The sequence below is a fragment of the Dermacentor albipictus genome, chromosome 2 (assembly GCF_038994185.2).
Source record: "Dermacentor albipictus isolate Rhodes 1998 colony chromosome 2, USDA_Dalb.pri_finalv2, whole genome shotgun sequence".
NCBI lineage: Eukaryota > Metazoa > Arthropoda > Arachnida > Ixodida > Ixodidae > Dermacentor > Dermacentor albipictus.
In genome coordinates, this window is record NC_091822.1 from 145,541,853 (window position 1) to 145,560,873 (window position 19,021).

The 19,021-nt window shown below is 45.0% G+C and overlaps 1 protein-coding gene across 4 annotated transcripts in view; it reads right to left on the reverse strand.

The window, feature by feature from the left end:
* Positions 1-234: 234 nt before the first annotated feature.
* The window catches only part of LOC135904687 (phosphatidylinositol-3,5-bisphosphate 3-phosphatase MTMR3), a 49,031-nt gene continuing 30,244 nt past the window's right edge, over positions 235-19,021 (reverse strand). The window contains exons 12-15 of one of the 4 annotated variants that reach the window (XM_065435606.2): positions 17,136-17,325; positions 12,507-12,614; positions 7,080-7,270; positions 235-3,963 (exon numbers count right to left, since the gene is read on the reverse strand). In XM_065435606.2, the coding sequence (XP_065291678.1) occupies positions 3,759-3,963; positions 7,080-7,270; positions 12,507-12,614; positions 17,136-17,325 (694 nt within the window). In that variant the 3' untranslated portion in view covers positions 235-3,758. Of the gene's footprint in view, positions 3,964-6,080; positions 6,161-7,079; positions 7,274-12,506; positions 12,615-17,135; positions 17,326-19,021 lie in introns of those variants that run through there. The other 3 variants (XM_065435605.2, XM_065435607.1, XM_065435608.1) reach the window with 3 other exon arrangements.

A 19,021-nucleotide genomic window follows, 5' to 3' on the forward strand; every position in this document is an offset into this window, starting at 1 on the left:
GGAAAGCCAAAGAGGTCTTGCAGCCTTTAGCATACCAGAAAAGTTCCAAAAGACGAGCGACACTGAAAGTCACTTACTTTTGAAGATTGTCAGTTGGCACTACCTCAAGCGGTGCGCGACTTGCTGTGACAAAAGAGACTAAACAAGAAGTTGCAACCTGTATCTGGACTTACCCTGGATAGATGCTGTCAATAAGTTTCAGGTGTGGCAAGCAATAAAAAAACATCAGAGGCAAACAGATTCAAAACTTTTATTATGTGCTTGCCCCTTTCTAGAATGTTACATTGAGAACGCAGTCAAATGTACACTTCTGGGCAAATGTATTCACAATCCTTTCTTTCAAAACTTTCACGTCCTGTACACAGAAAAACATGGACATAGATTCCCTAGGAACAACACAATGAACACAACTGCCTCCTCAAAAATTATCATAGAGAAAAAAAACCTTACAAAGGCAAAGCAGGGAAAATTATAGTAGTAAGCAAATACACTGCAAAGGGGACAAAAAAAAAAAAAAATTCTGGCATACTGCATTTTCTCAGATAACACTCGCGGACAGATTCACGTGTGTAACAATCCATCAGAACTGATTCAAACTGTGACTGGGCAAACAAGACGCAGGATTGAAACACCTTATGTTCAAGAAGAGAAACGTTCAACTGCAGATCACAGCCTCCAGCTATTTGAATGCACTCACTATTATTCACTAGACTGAGGGCATTGGAGTTGCCTGCCCCATAAGTGCAACACCTTTCTTTTCACTGTTCCATTTCTTTTAGTTTAATAACGGTTGAGAAAGAGTGGCATCTGCATTAGCAAACTTCTAAATGTAAGTAATGATAGTTAAAAAAAAAAGACCAGTGATATGCAAGTTCAATACATCACTACCTGCACCACTATGCATAGCGTGTGCAAAGTGACACAAGGTGGAGCAGACTGGTGCACCTTTAATTAAATATAAACAAGCACACAGCTGCAGCTTACTAGCTCCCTCTGCAGTTTCGTCTTATGGCCACGAAAATAATGAAAACAGCAGTTTAGCATCATATGCCAAACAATGACACACTCAAAGGGGCTAAAGAAACTGACTTATTTTGTGCAGATGCAATTAAGAAAGACAAATACCATCTCTTGAAAGGCTAACAAGCTGTTTTTTGTTAACCACATGTTTTTGTAGCCTTTAGTGTACTGCTGATGTTTTAAAATTAGCTTGCAGTGTGCACGAAGCTGTCAGTGATAACAAAAATGTCCTCTGCAGCTGCCGACTTGAAAGCTTGCAGAGCCCAGATTTTGTATTGGAAGAAAAGAAACTGTTACATGTGGTGGTTATTATATTGTGGCAAAAAAAGAGAAAAGGTAAGGCATACATGTGCAGTGCTTACAACATACACACAAACCAGTGCCCATTTTGTACACACACACACTTAAGAGGGGACATACTTCTTTTTCAAATCTTGTAAAATATATTTTTTGTCACTTTTAGCATACATTATAATGAAACAAAACAGCAAACAAGCTTTACATTCTGCCTGAAATTCCAGCTTAGCAGAAAAACAATTAGCAAGCGACTTTTGTAACTTTGCTGGCATGATAATATGTGATGGGAAAAGCTAGGGTATAAATGAAGCTTTCTCGTAAACCAAGTTTGCAACTGGACAGAAAAACTTCCGCTAGTTCCATTATGTCTTTAAGTTCTTTCATTTTCTCGAGATTTCTTGAACCGGGGTCACACAGTAGTATTGCGAACAGAGGCCACTCCGCAGTGCAGTTTCATTTTTTTTACCGAGCTCATACATCCGCGCGAGAAACTTCTCGGGATTAATGAACTTGGGCAAAAAAGTGCCTAGACTTGTAAACTGCGATGTCCTATAAACAAGGATGGAGCTTTGAGCAGAACATTACTGTTATGACTAACATTTTATGACAATTCTGGCCATCAGGGAAATGACGATCTGTGGCTTTGGGTACTCAGGAAAAGCAGCCTAATGGGCAACAAAACAGACCTGACCCCATTTTTTCCCTCCAAGTTATTACGAAGTACAACCAGCTACTCGGAATGCTAGTGCAGATGGCAGCAATTTTTTTTTCTGTGCCTGATGCAATGGTGGCCGATGGTCTCTCGCAATGGAGCCCAATGTTTTCGGCTGGCAGTGAACAGGTCATGTGGCCGAATTCAGAAGAGTCTTCACGTCTGCCGCCATTGTCAAATGTGTTCCAACGTTTGCTCGCCTTGGAGAGCCATGCTTGATAACTATTTGCAACTACAAATGCCAAGGACTATTGGGCACAAGCATCGCATGAATGCCACATCTGTTCTAAGACATTCAGCGGCCCACTGAACATACTGAAGACCCAAACAACGGCAGTCAAACTGCAGGAGATGCCCAGCAGAGGTGCCTCAACGTAACCACTAGCACAAAGAGAGAACATATTTGCCATTCAAGACATGTTGGAGCAGGCGTCATTAAAAAATGAAAAATCTTTTACCTCTCGAGTGTGTTACTTTAATCCGTCTACTCTCCTAACATGTTCTCCATGTACACGCAACCAACTGCGGTGTGCACTGTGACAAGAAACCGCTGCATATCACCACGGCAGAAGGCAGCATTGTCAAGGGGGAAAAAATAAAAAGCACAAGAGAGTCAGCCCAGCCGTGTTAGAAAAACAAAGCACTTCAGACGCAGGAGACTTAAAACATCCCTGCACTTTTTTTGGCACATTTTTCTAACACAGTTCACATGCAATGGGAGTTGGGAACGAAAAGGCCGCAAGTTCACTGTGGCAAGCCCCTTTCAATTCAATAACGTTGATTTCTGGTGCTAAGACATATCACAGATTCAGAGAATGCTCTAAAATTTAATCTCTAATGGTGTTGTATGCTTGTCCTTTAATGAAAGTGCAGATTCACAAGTCGCCACAAAAGTGGAGCATTCTATATGTGCCCCCCACACTTTTTTTTCTCCAAACCAAACTTGTGTAGCCGAATGCTAGCATGAAGTATCCAGACAGCCAGCTGAGCAGGGCATAAGTATTAGATTCTGAACTTGGCAATTCTAAAGCAAGTTTGGCTTTCCCAGAAAGCAAGCCTCCTCTTTCAAGCTTTTCTTTTTCTTTTTAAGGTGCAAGATCACAAGGGATGGTAAAGGGTGCAAACACAATGTTGTAAATGTGGGACAGCGGCTGTACAGAATGACTAAACCTGAGAAGTATATTTCGTTCATATAAGGGAGAACTGCTGGGAAAAAAGGAAAAATGCCGAATGTTGGCAGCACCCAACAACAAAGACCACCTACAAACACTTTTCTTTTTCTTTTCAACCACGCGTTGAAAGCTCCAGCTGGCGGCTTCACCTTCCCCATTTACAAGCGACTAGCATGGGCAGCCGTGTGCACTGTACAAGCTTCGACCACTCCGTGGTGATGTGCTACTGTTTATACAAGACATCTTTGGATGAGCTTTTGAGAGAAGCAGTGCACGGCATCCTACCTGCTACCTCCCCAGCCAGTGACGAACTCTGTCGACACCTTCGTTTCCACTCCCATCGCAGAGAAACTAGAGACACGGTGGCACCTCTTCCTGCGCTTGTATTCCCAAGTGTCTCACATCTTGCATCGCAAGCGAGCGAGAATGGTGAAACGCGGGGTGGTTGAGGGTGGGGTGGGGGGAGAGGGGCGGAGGTGAACGCCATCCACACACCAAGAGCTGGCTCGCACGCACGATACGTGCGGGTGTACGCGCTTTTGTCGTCGTCGTCTTGCCTATGTGGAAGCCGCGGCCAACTGTGCCTTGGCCAGCAGCCGCTCAGTGTGGGAGTTTGCGGGGACCAGAGCAGATGGGCGGCAGGGGCGGCTGCGCAGCGACTCGAAACATGTGCCACAAACGCGAACCGGCTGATACAGCTGTTCGTGAGGAACAGGGTGCAGCTGGCTTGCGCAATGGCCGCAAAACACGTGACCGCAGTTCCTGCAACACAGCCCCGACGACACGTGGCTTCAGAGGATGCACATCAGCGGCGACCTTTTTTTTTCATGCTCTGTCGAGACAGCCAAACAAACCAAACGGCCTGCCACATAGCGTGCAAAGTAGATAAATAAAAAAGGGTGCAGGTTGGCTTCATGCAAGATATGGCAGCAACAAGTAAATGTGTAAACTGTTGCTTAGCTGCTCTCCATATCTCTTCACACGTAACTCTCATTCCTGGGCATAACCACACCACGTGGCAAGCCTCCCTACTGCAGGTGATGCAAAAATGATTGATGGGTGGCAATATACTGCTTAAAGCAAAGCTGAATCTCACAGGCATGGTCACAAAACAAAACAAAAAGAGCCTGCAATTTCACAGGTTGCAGCAATGATTGGCAAAGACTAATCGATTAGTTAAAGGGACTGACAAGCAATTTTTATGGTAGTCATTTTTCTAGCGCAATGGAAAGCTTACTGGTCAAGGTGTCTAACCATGAAAAGGTAATGCAGAAAACACCGTGGAACATATTTCATCAGATTTTTTTTAATCTGCAGTGAGGGCGTAGTCGTTCACTGAAAGCATGCTGAAAATGGTGATAGGTATGCACGACAGCGATTATAAGCTGGCATTTGTGGGTGGCAGATGACAAGTGCGGCCACAGATGTGAGAGTGTATCATTTTGTTTGTCAAGTCGATGTTCCTGTGATTTATGTTTTTTGAAGTGCCAAATTATTGTTACAATAATAACATTGTGTATGCGTGGTTTCCTGTCCAACTGCTTTGCTCATTAACTAGTCAAAAGTGTTTTTCAGCCAAGCCAAGTTGAAGTTTTCAAAAGCGAAACAATGCTTTTACATGTGATACGAAGTTCACTGTGTTGCCGTATTCACGCGTGTGCCAATATTGTGGTGCTGGCACCCATTTACGGCACCAGTAGTCATGGCACTTTGTATCTCACAGGGAGACCACATAACTCTGGGTACTTACTCGCAAACTCGCACAGCTTGTGCGGCTGCCCTGCATTGAGGGATGCGTGCGATGCTCATTAGCGTGGACTTTCTTTACTTCATAATACGCACGAACTGCAATTTTAAGCAATAAGTATGCTGTACTTAACAACAGCCAGCTGACATACAGCAATCTCACATACTACATCTGCAGTACCAAGACTGCCAGGCCACGCCACTTACTGGTTTTCAAGACTTTCATTGCCACTTTGAAATCGTAATTCCTACTTAAATCGCGAACAGTGTGTTAAGATTCTATCGCTATAAATCATGGTCATTTCATTTCCAGTAAAACACCTTTTGGCCAGTTGTCAGTCCCTTTAACTAACACAGCCTAGCCCAATTTATACGAATACTATAAAGAGAAAGTGACGCTTTTGACCAAGGCAAAGGAAATACCGCAAAACAAGGAGAGCCCATAAAAACTTAAAAGTACAGTAGCACTGAGACTCCATATTGAACTTGATCTGGCAGCACACTCAATATAAACGAAACGATACAGAGTGCTGTGCTGCATTAGGTTTATATTTGTGCAACCCTTCTGTCACCTAGGTGCTGCCCCAAGTCACTGCAATTACTTCTAAAGGGGACCCTGAAACGTCTTTTGAAGGAGTCTGACTGGCATGAAAGGACATTATCTCGCAAGTCTTTTACAACAAAATGTTTACCAGTGCACTTCATATGGTTGAAATGCTGCTGTACAGCCAAGCCGATATGCAGTAATGCCTGCACTGCTCCACTCATCATCGTGCTAAGCTTCAGTTTTTGCACGATCTCCAAGAATGGAACATTGCATGGTGCTTGTGATCCTAGATCATGCTGCTGCCCTTACCAGCCAAAATTTCTTCATTTGGTGCCTCACCTGAGGCGTGGCTTGATCATCACATTTAGAGAAATCTGGCTAAATAGCCATCATGTTTGTTAGTGTATCATAATAAGCATTAGAAATAGTAGGGGTTTCAAGAAGCTCGAGGAAAGGTGGGGCGGTCCTTTGAGCGAAACATTAGGGCTCCTTGCTGTGCGTACAGGAGCAATAACATCAGGCCTCCATGCGAGAATTGTCCAGTGACTCAGCAGGCTTATTTACCATGTTCAAAAAGTGTTGCAGGGCCCCCTTTAATTGCCAGGACTTGCTTCAGAGATCCTCAGCACTCCGCAGAAAGCCTACCAGGGACATTTAGGTTTGGTCCTGTGGCAAGTAATCAAAGATTGCGTCTTCCATCTGTCACCACTCTCTGTCCACAATATGCTTCTCTATTCACTGTTTGACATGTCCCACAATTTTATCTGCTTGTCCAGCAAGCATTGCTTTGTCAGAAACAAACTCGTTCTCCTGTCTGCCTTGGATAGTGCGAAAAAGAAACTAGATTGAGCATGCTTGCACTAATGAAGCAAATCACGACAAAGAGTGTGCGTTTGGTGGTATTCCTGTAGCACACAACAGTGGCTGCTTAATCGAAGTCAGTGCCAGTGCCATCTCACCATTATGCAGTATGAATTTAGAAAGCAAAAGCATTGTCCTCGCTGCCAGGCAAGCATGCACAGTATGCTTGGCCTTAGAACATGCTGCCCCTTGTGGCCTTGCAGCTGCATTGGTCAAGAGCCCTGTCGCAGGGCCAAGATGTTTTGGGCTTGACACTGGCCAAATCCAATACAGCGTTGGGCATTTGTAAAGTCGAATTTAACTGATATCACATTAGGCATAAAAAAAAAAATATATTGCAGGGTTTACCAAGGGTTCACACCAAGGCTCCATTAACTCAAATGCATGATGCAAACAGAATTGACGAGCAGAGCTCGTCTCTGGCAAGCAAAGCAGATGCTGTGGCTTCAACGAGTATAGCACCTCTTTAGCAGCAATTGGTACAAACAGCTAGGACTGGTACAGCTTGGGCTTGGTAGTTTAAAGGGTTAAGTGCATGGAAGGAGACACAGGGGGATATTTCCTTGAAAACGCAAAACCACCACGTAAGTTTCCATTGAAATTAAAATTTTCAGCCTACCCTACAAGCCCTGTAATGCAGTAACTGCATGCACACTGTCATGGGAGCTATTTTTGCTGTTGGTTAAAACAGCTGATCAAAAAAGAAAGGCGGCAAGTTTCTCACCTGCAATGGTGCCTGCGCCGCCCGATCCAAAACTCGGCATTGCAGCCCCTACAGTGAGAGGCTGCATGGTCTGGCACCCACAGCGTGGCGCGAGCATCGCGTTCGTCCACCTGCTCCCAGCTCAACTCCGACGAGCTGCTACCGTCCTGGCACCCGCCCCATGGAGGCTCCCCGCTGCAGTCCAACCCAAGCTGCTGTGAGGGCACACGCACACCCCGTCAGGGTCAGTCTCACGCTCCCCACACACTCGTCTCGCACAGACCATAACATGCACAAGAGCAGCTGCTTACGGGGCACTATTGCTTCAGAGACCAAGAACACACAGAAATATGGCAAACTGTGTTTGGACACTGTACTCGGTTTCATACATAGCAGGCAACGCTGCGGAAGCTACGGAAGCAGTGCAGTCACAGAAGCCCTGCTCTGCATGTTTTGCACTATAGTTGTTTTCTACCTGTGACGCCTTCAATGGAATGACTAGTTAAACCTTAATATGAAGAAGCGCACTTATACAAGACTCCAGTATAACAAAATTTCACTGCCACAGTGAAGGAATACCAAGGCAACAAATGAAAACTGCCATGGACACAGATAATCGAATGGGTGAATTGCGTGTGGCTGTTTGCGTATACATAGATCCAATTGCGTGCCACGCGGCAGAGTGGCCCTCGAAGCGTAGCAGCAAGATTCTCTCGTCGTCATGTTTCATATCAAGTCCAAATGTGACTCTGCATGCCGTATGCTGTGGATGTGAGGATGAGTCAAGAAAGATGGTGGCTTGATGCGCGCTGCCTTCCCATGAGATCAAGGGGAGAAGGATGGAAGGAGAGGGGGGGGGTGTAACCGCATGTTGCTTCCTCTAGCCCAACCGTGGCTGCACACAAATGTCAGTGATCTGCGCACCTTATCTCGGAGGTAATCTGCAGCAAATGCAAAGCTAGGCAAGCTGAGATGGCTGTGGCTTCATGTGTGCAATCTTTCAGTGTGTTTAGTGCTAAGGGTCGTGTAATCTTGAGTTTCGAGGATGCGTTGAAGCAAGTTGCAGACAAAGCATTCACTCTCCTCTGCCTACACTTTTCACGATAGTGTTGTCCCACAGCGGACAACACCATCAGACATGGGACCCGAGTGAAAAAGAAAGTGTCGCATGCTTTGCTTCGTATCGCTGATGTGAAGACCTCATCGACACAGCGTGAAACTATTATTGCTTGCCAACTCTCAAATTCAACGAAATTATTTCTTTTTCTTATTAAAGTTACCTTTTTGAGATGCCCAATATTTCGGAAAATTTTGCAGCCGCTTCTGTGTAAGACTGTACTGTATTTCATACATTACAACTACAACTTGTGGATGACCGGTTATACATCAAATCACATATATTAATTGCACACCTTTGCTGTGCACTATGTCTTGGTCGTGAGCATGAGCAGCGTTGTAGTTGCTGATTGCAGAAACGTGTCATTCCACTCAATCGGTGATTAACAGGCTCAGATCTGTGACACTTTCCATATAATATTTACATCATATACTGTAACCCGATACTACTGTAGTATGAGACTTAACGCTACATCAAATTTCATGATGCTGCATTTATTCATTTCGTATGTTAGGCACTCTACTTTGGTGGCAAATTAAGCAACGAGAGTAGTCTCTCCAGCCTTCAAAGCATTGCCTGCCATCTATGAAACAAATTTTAGAGGCAGACCTAAAAGGGACACTAAACAGAAATTACAGGTTTGGCTGTAACATTGAGATTACAAAACAGTGACTGCGATAACAGCTTCTGCAATAACAAAACAGTGAATATTACAATAAGGCTTGGATAGCCATACTCAACGCAAAAACTAAAGATTTGTGGCGATGCTGCCTTGTAGTTTCCAAACCAGCTCGCAGTTTAAGATAAATAGTTTATATTAGATAAATTCTGGTTAACCACCCCGTTAATGATGCTGTATTACAACATCAAAAAAAAAAAAGAAATCTGGAAAATTTTATTGTGTTACCCCATAGAAGCATTCACAGGTGTGACCTCCTAACAGGGCCCATTGGTGTTATCTGCTGGGGTGAGGCACCATCGCTCTACAGGCCTTCAACTCAAAGCAGGCATTAGTGCAGCAAACTTCAGCATTGTCATTTGTAAATCGATTTCGAAAGTATATTTAGCACCAGCGAACAAGGACAGAAGGAAGACGACACCACAATGCACATTGTGGTGTCATCTTCCTTCTGTCCTTGTTCGCTGGCGCTAAATAAGCTTTCGAAGTAGTACAGTAAAACCTTGTTAATTCGGAAAATTAGATAATTCAGACTTGTGCTCTGGTTCTGGCATGCATATGCATTATTTAATGCAACCAAACTCTCAGACGCCGCACATAGGTTAATTCAAACAACTCTTGGAGCTCAGCGAGCGCTGTAAAAGAACAAAAACGGCACTCAACCAAAATGAAGTGGCGGAGTCCGCATTGCCATAGTCATTCATCAGCAGAAATTACACGTGAATGATGGCAATGCCGGACCGCTTTGTCCCTATTTGTGTCTTTAAAGCCTTTATTCCTATGTTTACCACAGCGCACAACACTGCATTGGCCACGTGCCTCCATAACTGCATAGTGGCCATCCATGATTGTGGTGATAGCGACCGTGGTTTTGTCCGCAGCCTGTGCGACAAACAGTAGTTTCGTTTTGACTCCGTGTATGCAGTCGGGCGTGTACCTTCAAAACTGTGCAGTCATTATTCACCATCACATCGACAGCCACTGCAGTTTTGTTTGGAGCTGTTGCAGCAAACTGCAGTCTCGTTTGGCTCGATGTGCGTGTTGGCTGCGGGTATTCAGAACCGCAAGGTTGCCATACATGATCGCGTCAATAGCGGCTGCAATTTCGTCCGTAGCAGTTGTGGTAAACGGTAGTTTCGTTTTCACTTGGTGCGAAGCTGGTGAGACTGAAGAGCACCGGCTATATTGCGATGGAAGGACAAGCTGCTGGCAACCAGTTCACTGGCCAAAAAATGATGGGGATGTGTGCACGATAGTGAAAGATGTATCTCAGATGAAGACGCCTGCCACAGAAGGAAGTCGCAAGGCCTTCGCCGCTGCGAGCGCTAATCAGTCACGACAAGAATTACAGCTTCCGCACTGCTTTTGTGGAAGACAGAAACATGACTTGCTGATTCATTCAGTGTTGATGTAGTAAGCATTTGTTTATTGTTTTCTTGATACCCTTGATGATTGATACTCTCCGACATATATTTCGATTCTGTAAAATCCGAATTAACAAATTTTTACTGTATCTGGCAGGGCAAAATCTATGTACAAAAGACAACAAGCCTGTATTGATGGTACCGTATTTACTCGCATAATGATAGCACTTTTTTGTCAAAAAAATTTACGCAAATTCAGGGATGAGATCATTACACGTCTTAAATTTCCCGCGAAAATATATATATATTTTTTTATCCCGCGTTTGCTGCGGGATCACAACAGGTCAACAAGCAGGCGGTTGGCACTGTAACAGTGGGGGAGGACAAAACGAATATGACGGCCGGCAGAGCAAACCGAACGCACCGAACAGGAGTTTTGTTCTTCTCGCGAGCACATTACGCGCGTTGAAACAGTTTCTTCTGTATTAGCAATGAATAATATCGTTAATATCAGCAAGTATGCAACAATAACATAGCCATGTCCACTTTGAGGGGACAGAAACAGAGATGGGTGCGGGTAGCTGCCAGTGACATAGAAACACATGGCAAGCATGCTACGGAAACTGCGGCATTTGTCTTCACTAGTATCGAAATACGGCATGTTTCCGCTAAGGCTGGCGAATATCTAAGCTGTGTTACAAGTGTCGGCGCATGAAAAGGGTAAAATTCTAATGCATCAGTGTAAACGTGGCCTTTATAGTTGCCGCTCGCGATTTGTTGAGCGGCCATGAGTGCAGGCGAGAAGAATCGAAAGGCGAATTTTTTGTTGTTGTTGGCCAAAACCATTATGAAGCCTACAAGTAATAAAGCCAAGGCAAGTTTGGTTGCAGCTTTCTTTTTTTTCATGGAAGTACAGAAAGTGATGAAAGGAATGAAATCGGGCATCTGCTTAAGAATGTTTGGTGTGTGCAGACCCCTCGGTATCATGTCTTCAAGAGTCGTTCACGTAGCATTTGACAGCATTAGACAGATGGTAAGCATGATCATCATTAGCTAGACTTGGCACACGACATATCGCTGCGACAAGGTTGAGGTGCGATCATTACACGGGAAAGAAAAAAAAATCGAATTTTGACGACAAAATTCAGGGGTGCGATCATTATGCAAGTAAATATGGTATTCTCAAAAGTGATCAGAATAATAGTAATGAGCCAGTAGACCTATGGAGCTGCTTTCCATCGTCTAAAGAGCTTTCCATGCTTTACGTGAAAACGCTGAAATAGCAGTGTGCAAGTAATTGATTCTAAGACACCATCCTCTCCCAGCATTGTACACTACATGCATTTAATTTCACTCACACACACACATGCAGAAGACAGTCATCTTGCACACAAATAGCGGTTAGCCTGAAACTGTTAATGTTCCATCTTATAGGGATACTTGACTCGCGTCCCCTCATGTTTTCCCGCATGGCTCTCTTGTTTCCTGAAATCCGGCTTCCCCATGTAGTGCTTGCGGTACCAGTACTAGTTGCACGGTAGAGGAATGGTTTGAGTGTCTCGCTGCTAGCACCACTTCATGGCATGGATACTCGGGTGCGAGAGGAACACGCTCCCTCCTCTTTGGCTTGGAGTCGGCATCGTGCGTGGATGGCTGTGTGCTTTGCGGGGCCTTTCCGCGAGAGGCTTTGGAGCAGAACACCGAGATGGTCGAACATGATTGTTTGAATGCGCATCTGTTTGCATGACTGTGCCCACAAACGGCTTAGGTGTTGGTGCTCTGGCAGGGGCGAACACACTTGCTTGATATCCTGGCGCGGTGAGTCTCATTTCCTTGATTCATCAGCATCCATTGGCATGCCCCATTGGCTGTAATTTGGCTAGGTGACGTATACAAGGTGCAATAAATGCCCTTTGGTTTGTCTACACTCTGTTGTTTCTTTTTCCCAAGTGCACTCTTGAGACCCAAAAATATTTTCCCTCAAAGATATTGTATTAATTTCCCTTTACATTGCATCACTGTAATCAAAATATTCACTAACAAGTTTTTCTATGGTTTCTAGGTTTTTTAACAAACTATTTAGCATAATGTAAGGGGATGAAATTTGCTGTCATTGTTAGGGCCTCCTATAAAAGGCTCATATGTTCGCAAAAGCATACTAAGAACACTGCTTTTAAAGCCACTCAACAAAATGCTGGTTTATAGCATTAAGATCATGCATGTATATGTCATTCATGCCCTAAAACCATCTCTGATTAAGTGATATTAATCAAGAAAACAAAACTCACAGCATCTTCTAGAGACTCCAATGTCTCCTTGCCATTGACGTGAAGGTATGAGCGCTCTAGTGCAAGCCTGACCCTGCGAAGGTCATTTTCTAGACTTTCTATTTTTGCCTGCAACAAAGAAATAACAGTCAGTACAATTTCTCTTGAGTGCAAAAGACAAAGAAAAAGTGAGATCCACAAATGTGCACACTTTAGAATGTGATAATGGTCCAGCTTTCTGACAATAGTGGTATTACTGACTGCCAACCCTTTTTCACTTTACTTTTGTCCAAGAAAATAGGTTAGAAAAATTGCCGTTGCATGGCTATTAGACACAAAACCAAAATTATGTTGCTTGTTTTGCAAACAAGTCTCCTGTCAGAGCCAGATTCGTTCCTATCTTATCAGGATGGTGGCAGAACAAGTTTTTCTGTAGATTGGCAGCAAAGGCACACCAATGCATGACTTTCATTACAAAAGCTCATTCAAAAGACAAGCTACTTGCTAAATCAGCAGCAACAGAGCCATGCAAAGTGTTTTTGGCATTCCAGAGACTTGCATGTGTTAGAGGATGAACTGGTGAAGGGGTTAGTTGCGACATGCGCTGCCATTTCATTTGCGAGTGTTGAGCCAATCAAGAAGTATAAAATAATGCAACGGACCCCACAGAAGACAACATGTTACGGTGCACAGACAGAGTTACGATGGACACTCAGAGTAAATAAATTTTATTCTGCCAAGGCAAATTCTGCAGCTGCTTTTTGGCCAAGTGGCGTGGACTGTTCGGGCATCCTGCGACATCACATGGAAGCTGAATTCTCTGCTACTTGCAGTTGGTGCGAGTTCCTTGAGCCAGCAAAACCAGCGCAGCACTACGCAATCAGGAAAGTGCTGAAAAGTGAAAGTGTGGGGGGCGCAGTGTCGAGCAAAAACGAAACCTTTCAACCGCCTGCATCGTTGTCAATGGCAATTTCAATGAGTTACTTTTTCCAAAAATGAAATGGAACTGGACAAGTAGCATTTTATTTCATGTTGTAATACATCACAAAGATGTTTTTTTTTGCAACAAGTAGTTGAGCACTAGTGATAGAATTTAACTGAGGAGTGCCTTCGTCATTGGGCAAGTGCTTGAATGTCCTGGGGGAGTCTCCAATCATGCCCTGCATTTACCTCAATTTCTCGATTATTAAGGCTCTGTTCGCGATAATATTGACGCCTTGGAGATTCTTGAGCACTAATCTGTCACTTTAGCTTGACTTAATATTTGCCTTTAGTGTCCCTTCAAGATTAGGGGATACATAAGAATTGGGCAAACATGGCATTCATTATGTTGTATTAAACTGAGACAGTGAACATTTTGTAAAAGATTTTTTGGAAAACCAAATATTCGGGCAGTATGTCTTAAAAACCGCCATTTTTGTAAATATCAACGTCTAATTCATTGAGAAACTATTTCAAATAAAGTTTATAATGAGCCGCGGCAGCCCTCGAGCAGCGAGCGAGCGCTCAAAATACCCCACTTAGCGCAAACGCCATTTCTCCACTGCTCCCCCGAGCGCCGCCATTTTGGTGTTGTTTTGTTCGTGCATTCTGGTGCTTTTTTCCCCCGCCACACGCGGTGGCGGCGGTAACATGGAAGAGGCATAGATTGCTCATGATTGGAAGGCTCGCGAGAAATTTCAAGTTTCCCGCAGCTGATACGCAAAGCTGAGAGTGGGCGAAGCGCGTGTTCCTCAGGGACGCGGGGGAGCCCGCGACCCCCATTGGCTGCTGCGTGTGATGACGTAGTGGCCTCCTGCATAACACGTCCGGCCATCGTCTGCTTCGGCTCCTGCATCGCCGGCGCCCTTTATGTGTTCCGCTTGCCATCGTCTACCGTCTTTACGAGACGATTTTCATCAGTCTTTTACGAGACCATTGTTGCGTTTAGCCTGCCGATTGTTGTGTGGTCGGCCACGATGCGCCCAAAGAAACTCAAGACGCTACACGCGTTCAGTGCAAGGAAGCGTTCTATGAAGCTTGCCCGCATGGCGAAGCTCGCGCTCGCCTGCGCGCCAACGATGATCGTAATGATGGTTCCTGTGGGGCAGCTTTTGCTTCATCTACGCAAGAATGTGGTTGCGTCGACGCTTCTAGCAACGCGACTCCTGCTCTAACGGCGCAAAAATTTGTCGTGATGAGTGCGCCTGATGTGTCTTGTGCTCATCAACAGCAACTTTCGCATCCTCTCTTTCGTCCGCCTCGGACAGTGCGATCGCGTCGTCTTTGCGCTTGAAGAAGGCCAAGAAGCGATCGCTAGAGAAGGTGGAAAGGCGGCAAAAGAGAGTGCCTAAGCACATCTCCAGTTATGCTGCCGGGTCATTTTAGACCAACATATGTGCTCAAAACTTTCAAAGCTCATTTTCTCAATACGACTTTAATGGCTGGTGAGGCTGCTTGTTCCAGCCATGTCTCTGTAACCGCTCATCAGATTTCCAGAAGTTTTTTTTTTATTGTGTATCTGAATAAATTTCTTAGGGCAAAACAAGATCATTTTTTTATATTGTGGCTGTGATTTGTGATTTCTAATCAAAATGTGATTGATAAATTATTAATCACCAACACTAAATTCAGTGGTCTGTGAAAATTTTTCAGCAAGGAAATTAAAAAGAAAGGGCTCTGTCTTGGCCTGAGGTATCCATCTGGGAATCATCATAGTGAATTTCACATTTGCAGCACCGTTTGAAAATTCTCCAGGCCTGGAATGAGAAAACTATGTGCACCATTCTGACATATTTCTCTAACTTGAGAACCAGTGAACTATACAAAATTTTGTAGCTCTACTAATGCTTTTGCTATGAGTCTATCCTGAAAATTTTATTAAGATATCTCAATAAACAAAAAAGTTGGTATCCGAGGGTAGCCTCCCCCCTCTCCTTAAGGTGTGAAGAAAGTACTGTTTTCTGTACCGTGTTTTCAAAGAGCCACAGTGCAAGTAATCATGACTAATATAGAAAATAATTGTTTCTAGGAATCGTTTCGACTAGTGCATCCCTTGATATTGTTTTCCTCGCATGGCCTGCATCTCCAGTAATCCAGCTTTTCTGCGTGGCTTTCCTCCAGCGGTGGCCGGTGAGGATACAGACTAGTGCGAGAGATGGCACAAGTGTTGCGCTGCTATCGCCACCTAACGGCAGGGCGCAAAAGGGAGTAGCCTGTACCTATTTGGCTTGTAGTCGGCGAGCTGTATGGGTGTTTCGCGCACTTGCCTACTGTTCGTGGGACCATCCTGCGAAAGGCTTGGGAGCAGGACACCAGAATGGACAAACACAATCATTCGAATGCTCGACCATTTGTGTGACCGTATACATGAATGATCAGGCAGTGTCCAGCATGGTAGCAAACATATTCGTTCACTATCCGGTTGCGGTGAGTCTCGACGTCCTCGATTTTTCGCGTGCCTATCGGCATGTTCTAGTAATTCAGCCAGCAGGTTTTAGTGTACGAAAGGTGCAACAAATGTCCCTTTGATTGTTTGCGCTACTGTACTGTTGTTCCCTTGTCCTAAGAGCATGTTTGAGACCCCACAAGACTTGCCTATGTATAAATAATTGAGCCATTCTGGTTTTGCAAAGATACGAGCAGTGTTATGCAGTTTTCAAGGGGTTGTAATCAAAGTTACGATTTATTTGCTGCAGTGTATTATATGAGCAAAGTTGCAGCGTTACTATTACAGCCGATGACCAATTTTTTGGATGCCGCATTTCCTGCACCTGCTCGATTATTCGGACTTCCCCATGGCACAGGCACCTATGAAAACCATTGTATATAACAACAACTAAAATTTTGGACTGTTCGGCATGTGCAATGTCGCAAATGCGTAGTCAACTCTGCAGTAAACTACAACTTTCGTCACACTCCAATGAAGAGGTGCTGTTAGGCTTAGCCGGAGAGTGTGGCAGGTGGCAAGTCATTACAATAAGTTTGTCCTTAATATGTTTGCACCAGTAGAAGTTGGCGATCCGGTGCGAGATCGTGTGCTAGACTGATAGCCGTGCTCATGAAGTGGAGTTTGGGTCCACGGGTGATCAAGCGGTAACAACCGTGACCATCTACCAAGTTTGTATGTGCACTTTACTACACGTAAGCTCGGGTGTGGTCAGAAAGCTTGAAATTGGACTTGTGCAACACAGCCCAAACTAAACGTCACAGAGTCAAGATCACAGTTGCAATACCTGCTTCACATCGATGCATGATGCACATTGAGCTGCGTGACAGGTGAACGCAGAGTGTACCCGTGACTTCGACCATCACGAAATTTCAAGTAGATATTACTTCAATAAAGCCCATCATAGAGCACGATGCTGTAAACAAATTTACTGCACTGCTGGCATTGTAAAAGGTGCTGAAATTGATATTACCGTTGGAATTACATTTTTCGAACTCGCTGTTTATTTGGACATTGTTGTGGCCCCGTCCATACCCAAAAAATTGGTCGCTAACTATAGTGGCACAAGGAGCTTCGAAAAGATATATTTCTGTTGTCAGAAACCAAGGCAACAGCCTTGGCAATGGACAAGCATGACAGTGATCAATATTTTGTGTACAGTAACCACGCTCCAAAATCAAAACTTGCACTCTTCAAGGACAGCGGCAGTGTCAAATTCTTACCTCGTGCTCTAGAACCATTTGGTGCAACCTTTGCTGGACAGTGTCAACAGGGCATGCCAGTCCATCAACATCGAACTGCTGCTGCTGCTGCGGCTGCTGCTGCAAGGGGGCCGCAGTTGTTCTGGATGCCACAGGATCAAGCAGGAGCCTGTCATCACAAGGTGTAGCTGGATAGCCGGAACTAGGAGTTCTGCATGTAAAAATAATGGCAGAATATAACAAAACAGAAGCAATTTACATATCATAGTCTCTGGAGAAGAAAGAAATTTTTCCCCCGCTGAGAAAATGCGAACCTGCGCCAACCTTTGCACCACTCAAATGTCACCACCCACCATTCAGAGTGCAGGGAGCAACACTGGGCAAATCACCTACAAACACCGTTACGGTGTACTAGAAGGGGGCAGTGGGCTCACTCGGTGGTGGAGGCAATGCGGTGTGGTAGCTACACGAACGTCAACAATATGTGCTTCTCCAATAGCCCGAGCGGCGGCGCGGAGGCCCAAGCTACACCTGAGCATATTAACCCAAGTTGCTGAGCTGCGAGAGGTTGTTGTGGACATTGTAGCATGGGTTTCAAATGGGCAAGCATTTCTACGCCTGCCCAACGAGAAACTTGTCCCCCATGTAAGACAATAAATGGCTCATGCCCCCTTAACACTTTCGGGACCGGCCCATAGGCCATCGATCATATATGATCGACGGTTTTGCGCGCACTGCCCCGTTCAAATTTCTGCGCGCTTGGACATGTAGCTCCATCTAGGAGGTCGTCAGGAACTAGACTCTCGGTTTCGGCATAGTTTCTTTCATTTCCAGCAGGTGGCGATACGCGAGAGAGAATTTTCTCGATTGCGGCGGCGGCGGACGCAGTGGAAAATGGCGTCGTGCTCGCGTCCGGTCGCTCGAAAAGAACGCCGTCAATCGCGCGATTCCGCTGCTTCGGCAACGGATTTTTTTTGATGAACCGAGCAGCGAAGAGTCTGAAGACGACTTCGGCAGCTCCGATTTTATTTCGGACTCCGATTCGGATGATGATGAGCCACGGACTTCATCTAGTAGCCGAAGGTGAGCATAGTTCCACATTCATTTCTTTCTGGAGTAGGTGAATGGGCTCGCTATATGTTCTCATTATTTTATCTTTACTTGATAGGGTCTCAACAAGCTACGGCAATGATCTGCTGCCGCCAGCGCAGAAGCGGATCGAGTTTTCGCCGCGACGGGAACCAGGCGTGTACTTGGACGCAGAAGTGGGCGTGGCGCTCAGAAGCGGATCAAAGAAATTCTTGACTGCTCTGGACTTCTTTCTTCTGTTTTTCTCGATGAATGTGATCGAAACAATTTTTGACAACACGAACAAGTATGCTTGGACTCACATTTTGGAAAAACCAACGCATGCTTGTTCCGATGGATCTTGGGAAGAAGTCACCCCAAGTGAAATGCTAAAGTTTATCGGACTCGTAATTTACATGGGCGTTGTGAAGGTTCCTCGGCTGAAGCTGTATTGGAACGTAGGAGATCTGTACAGCGGTCTGCTCCCACCACGGATCATGCGGCGACGCCGGTTCATAGCTCTACTCACAATGTTGCAAGTTGCAGACTTGGACGATGTCACTCAAAGTTCAAGAGGAAAGCTCCGATACATGTGGTGGCTCCTGCAACACATGAACGAAGTGTCAGCGAATCTTTTCCAGCCACATCGCGATCTTTCCGTGGATGAGTGCATGGTGAAATCGAAAGGGCGGTCAGGCATCCGACAGTATATCAAAGATAAAGTAACAAAATGGGGCTACAAGCTGTGGGTCCTAGCTGACCCTGGCACCGGATATACTGTGCAGTTTAGTGTGTATACCGGTAAGCGTGAGCAGCCAGGGCCCCATGGCTTAGCTTTC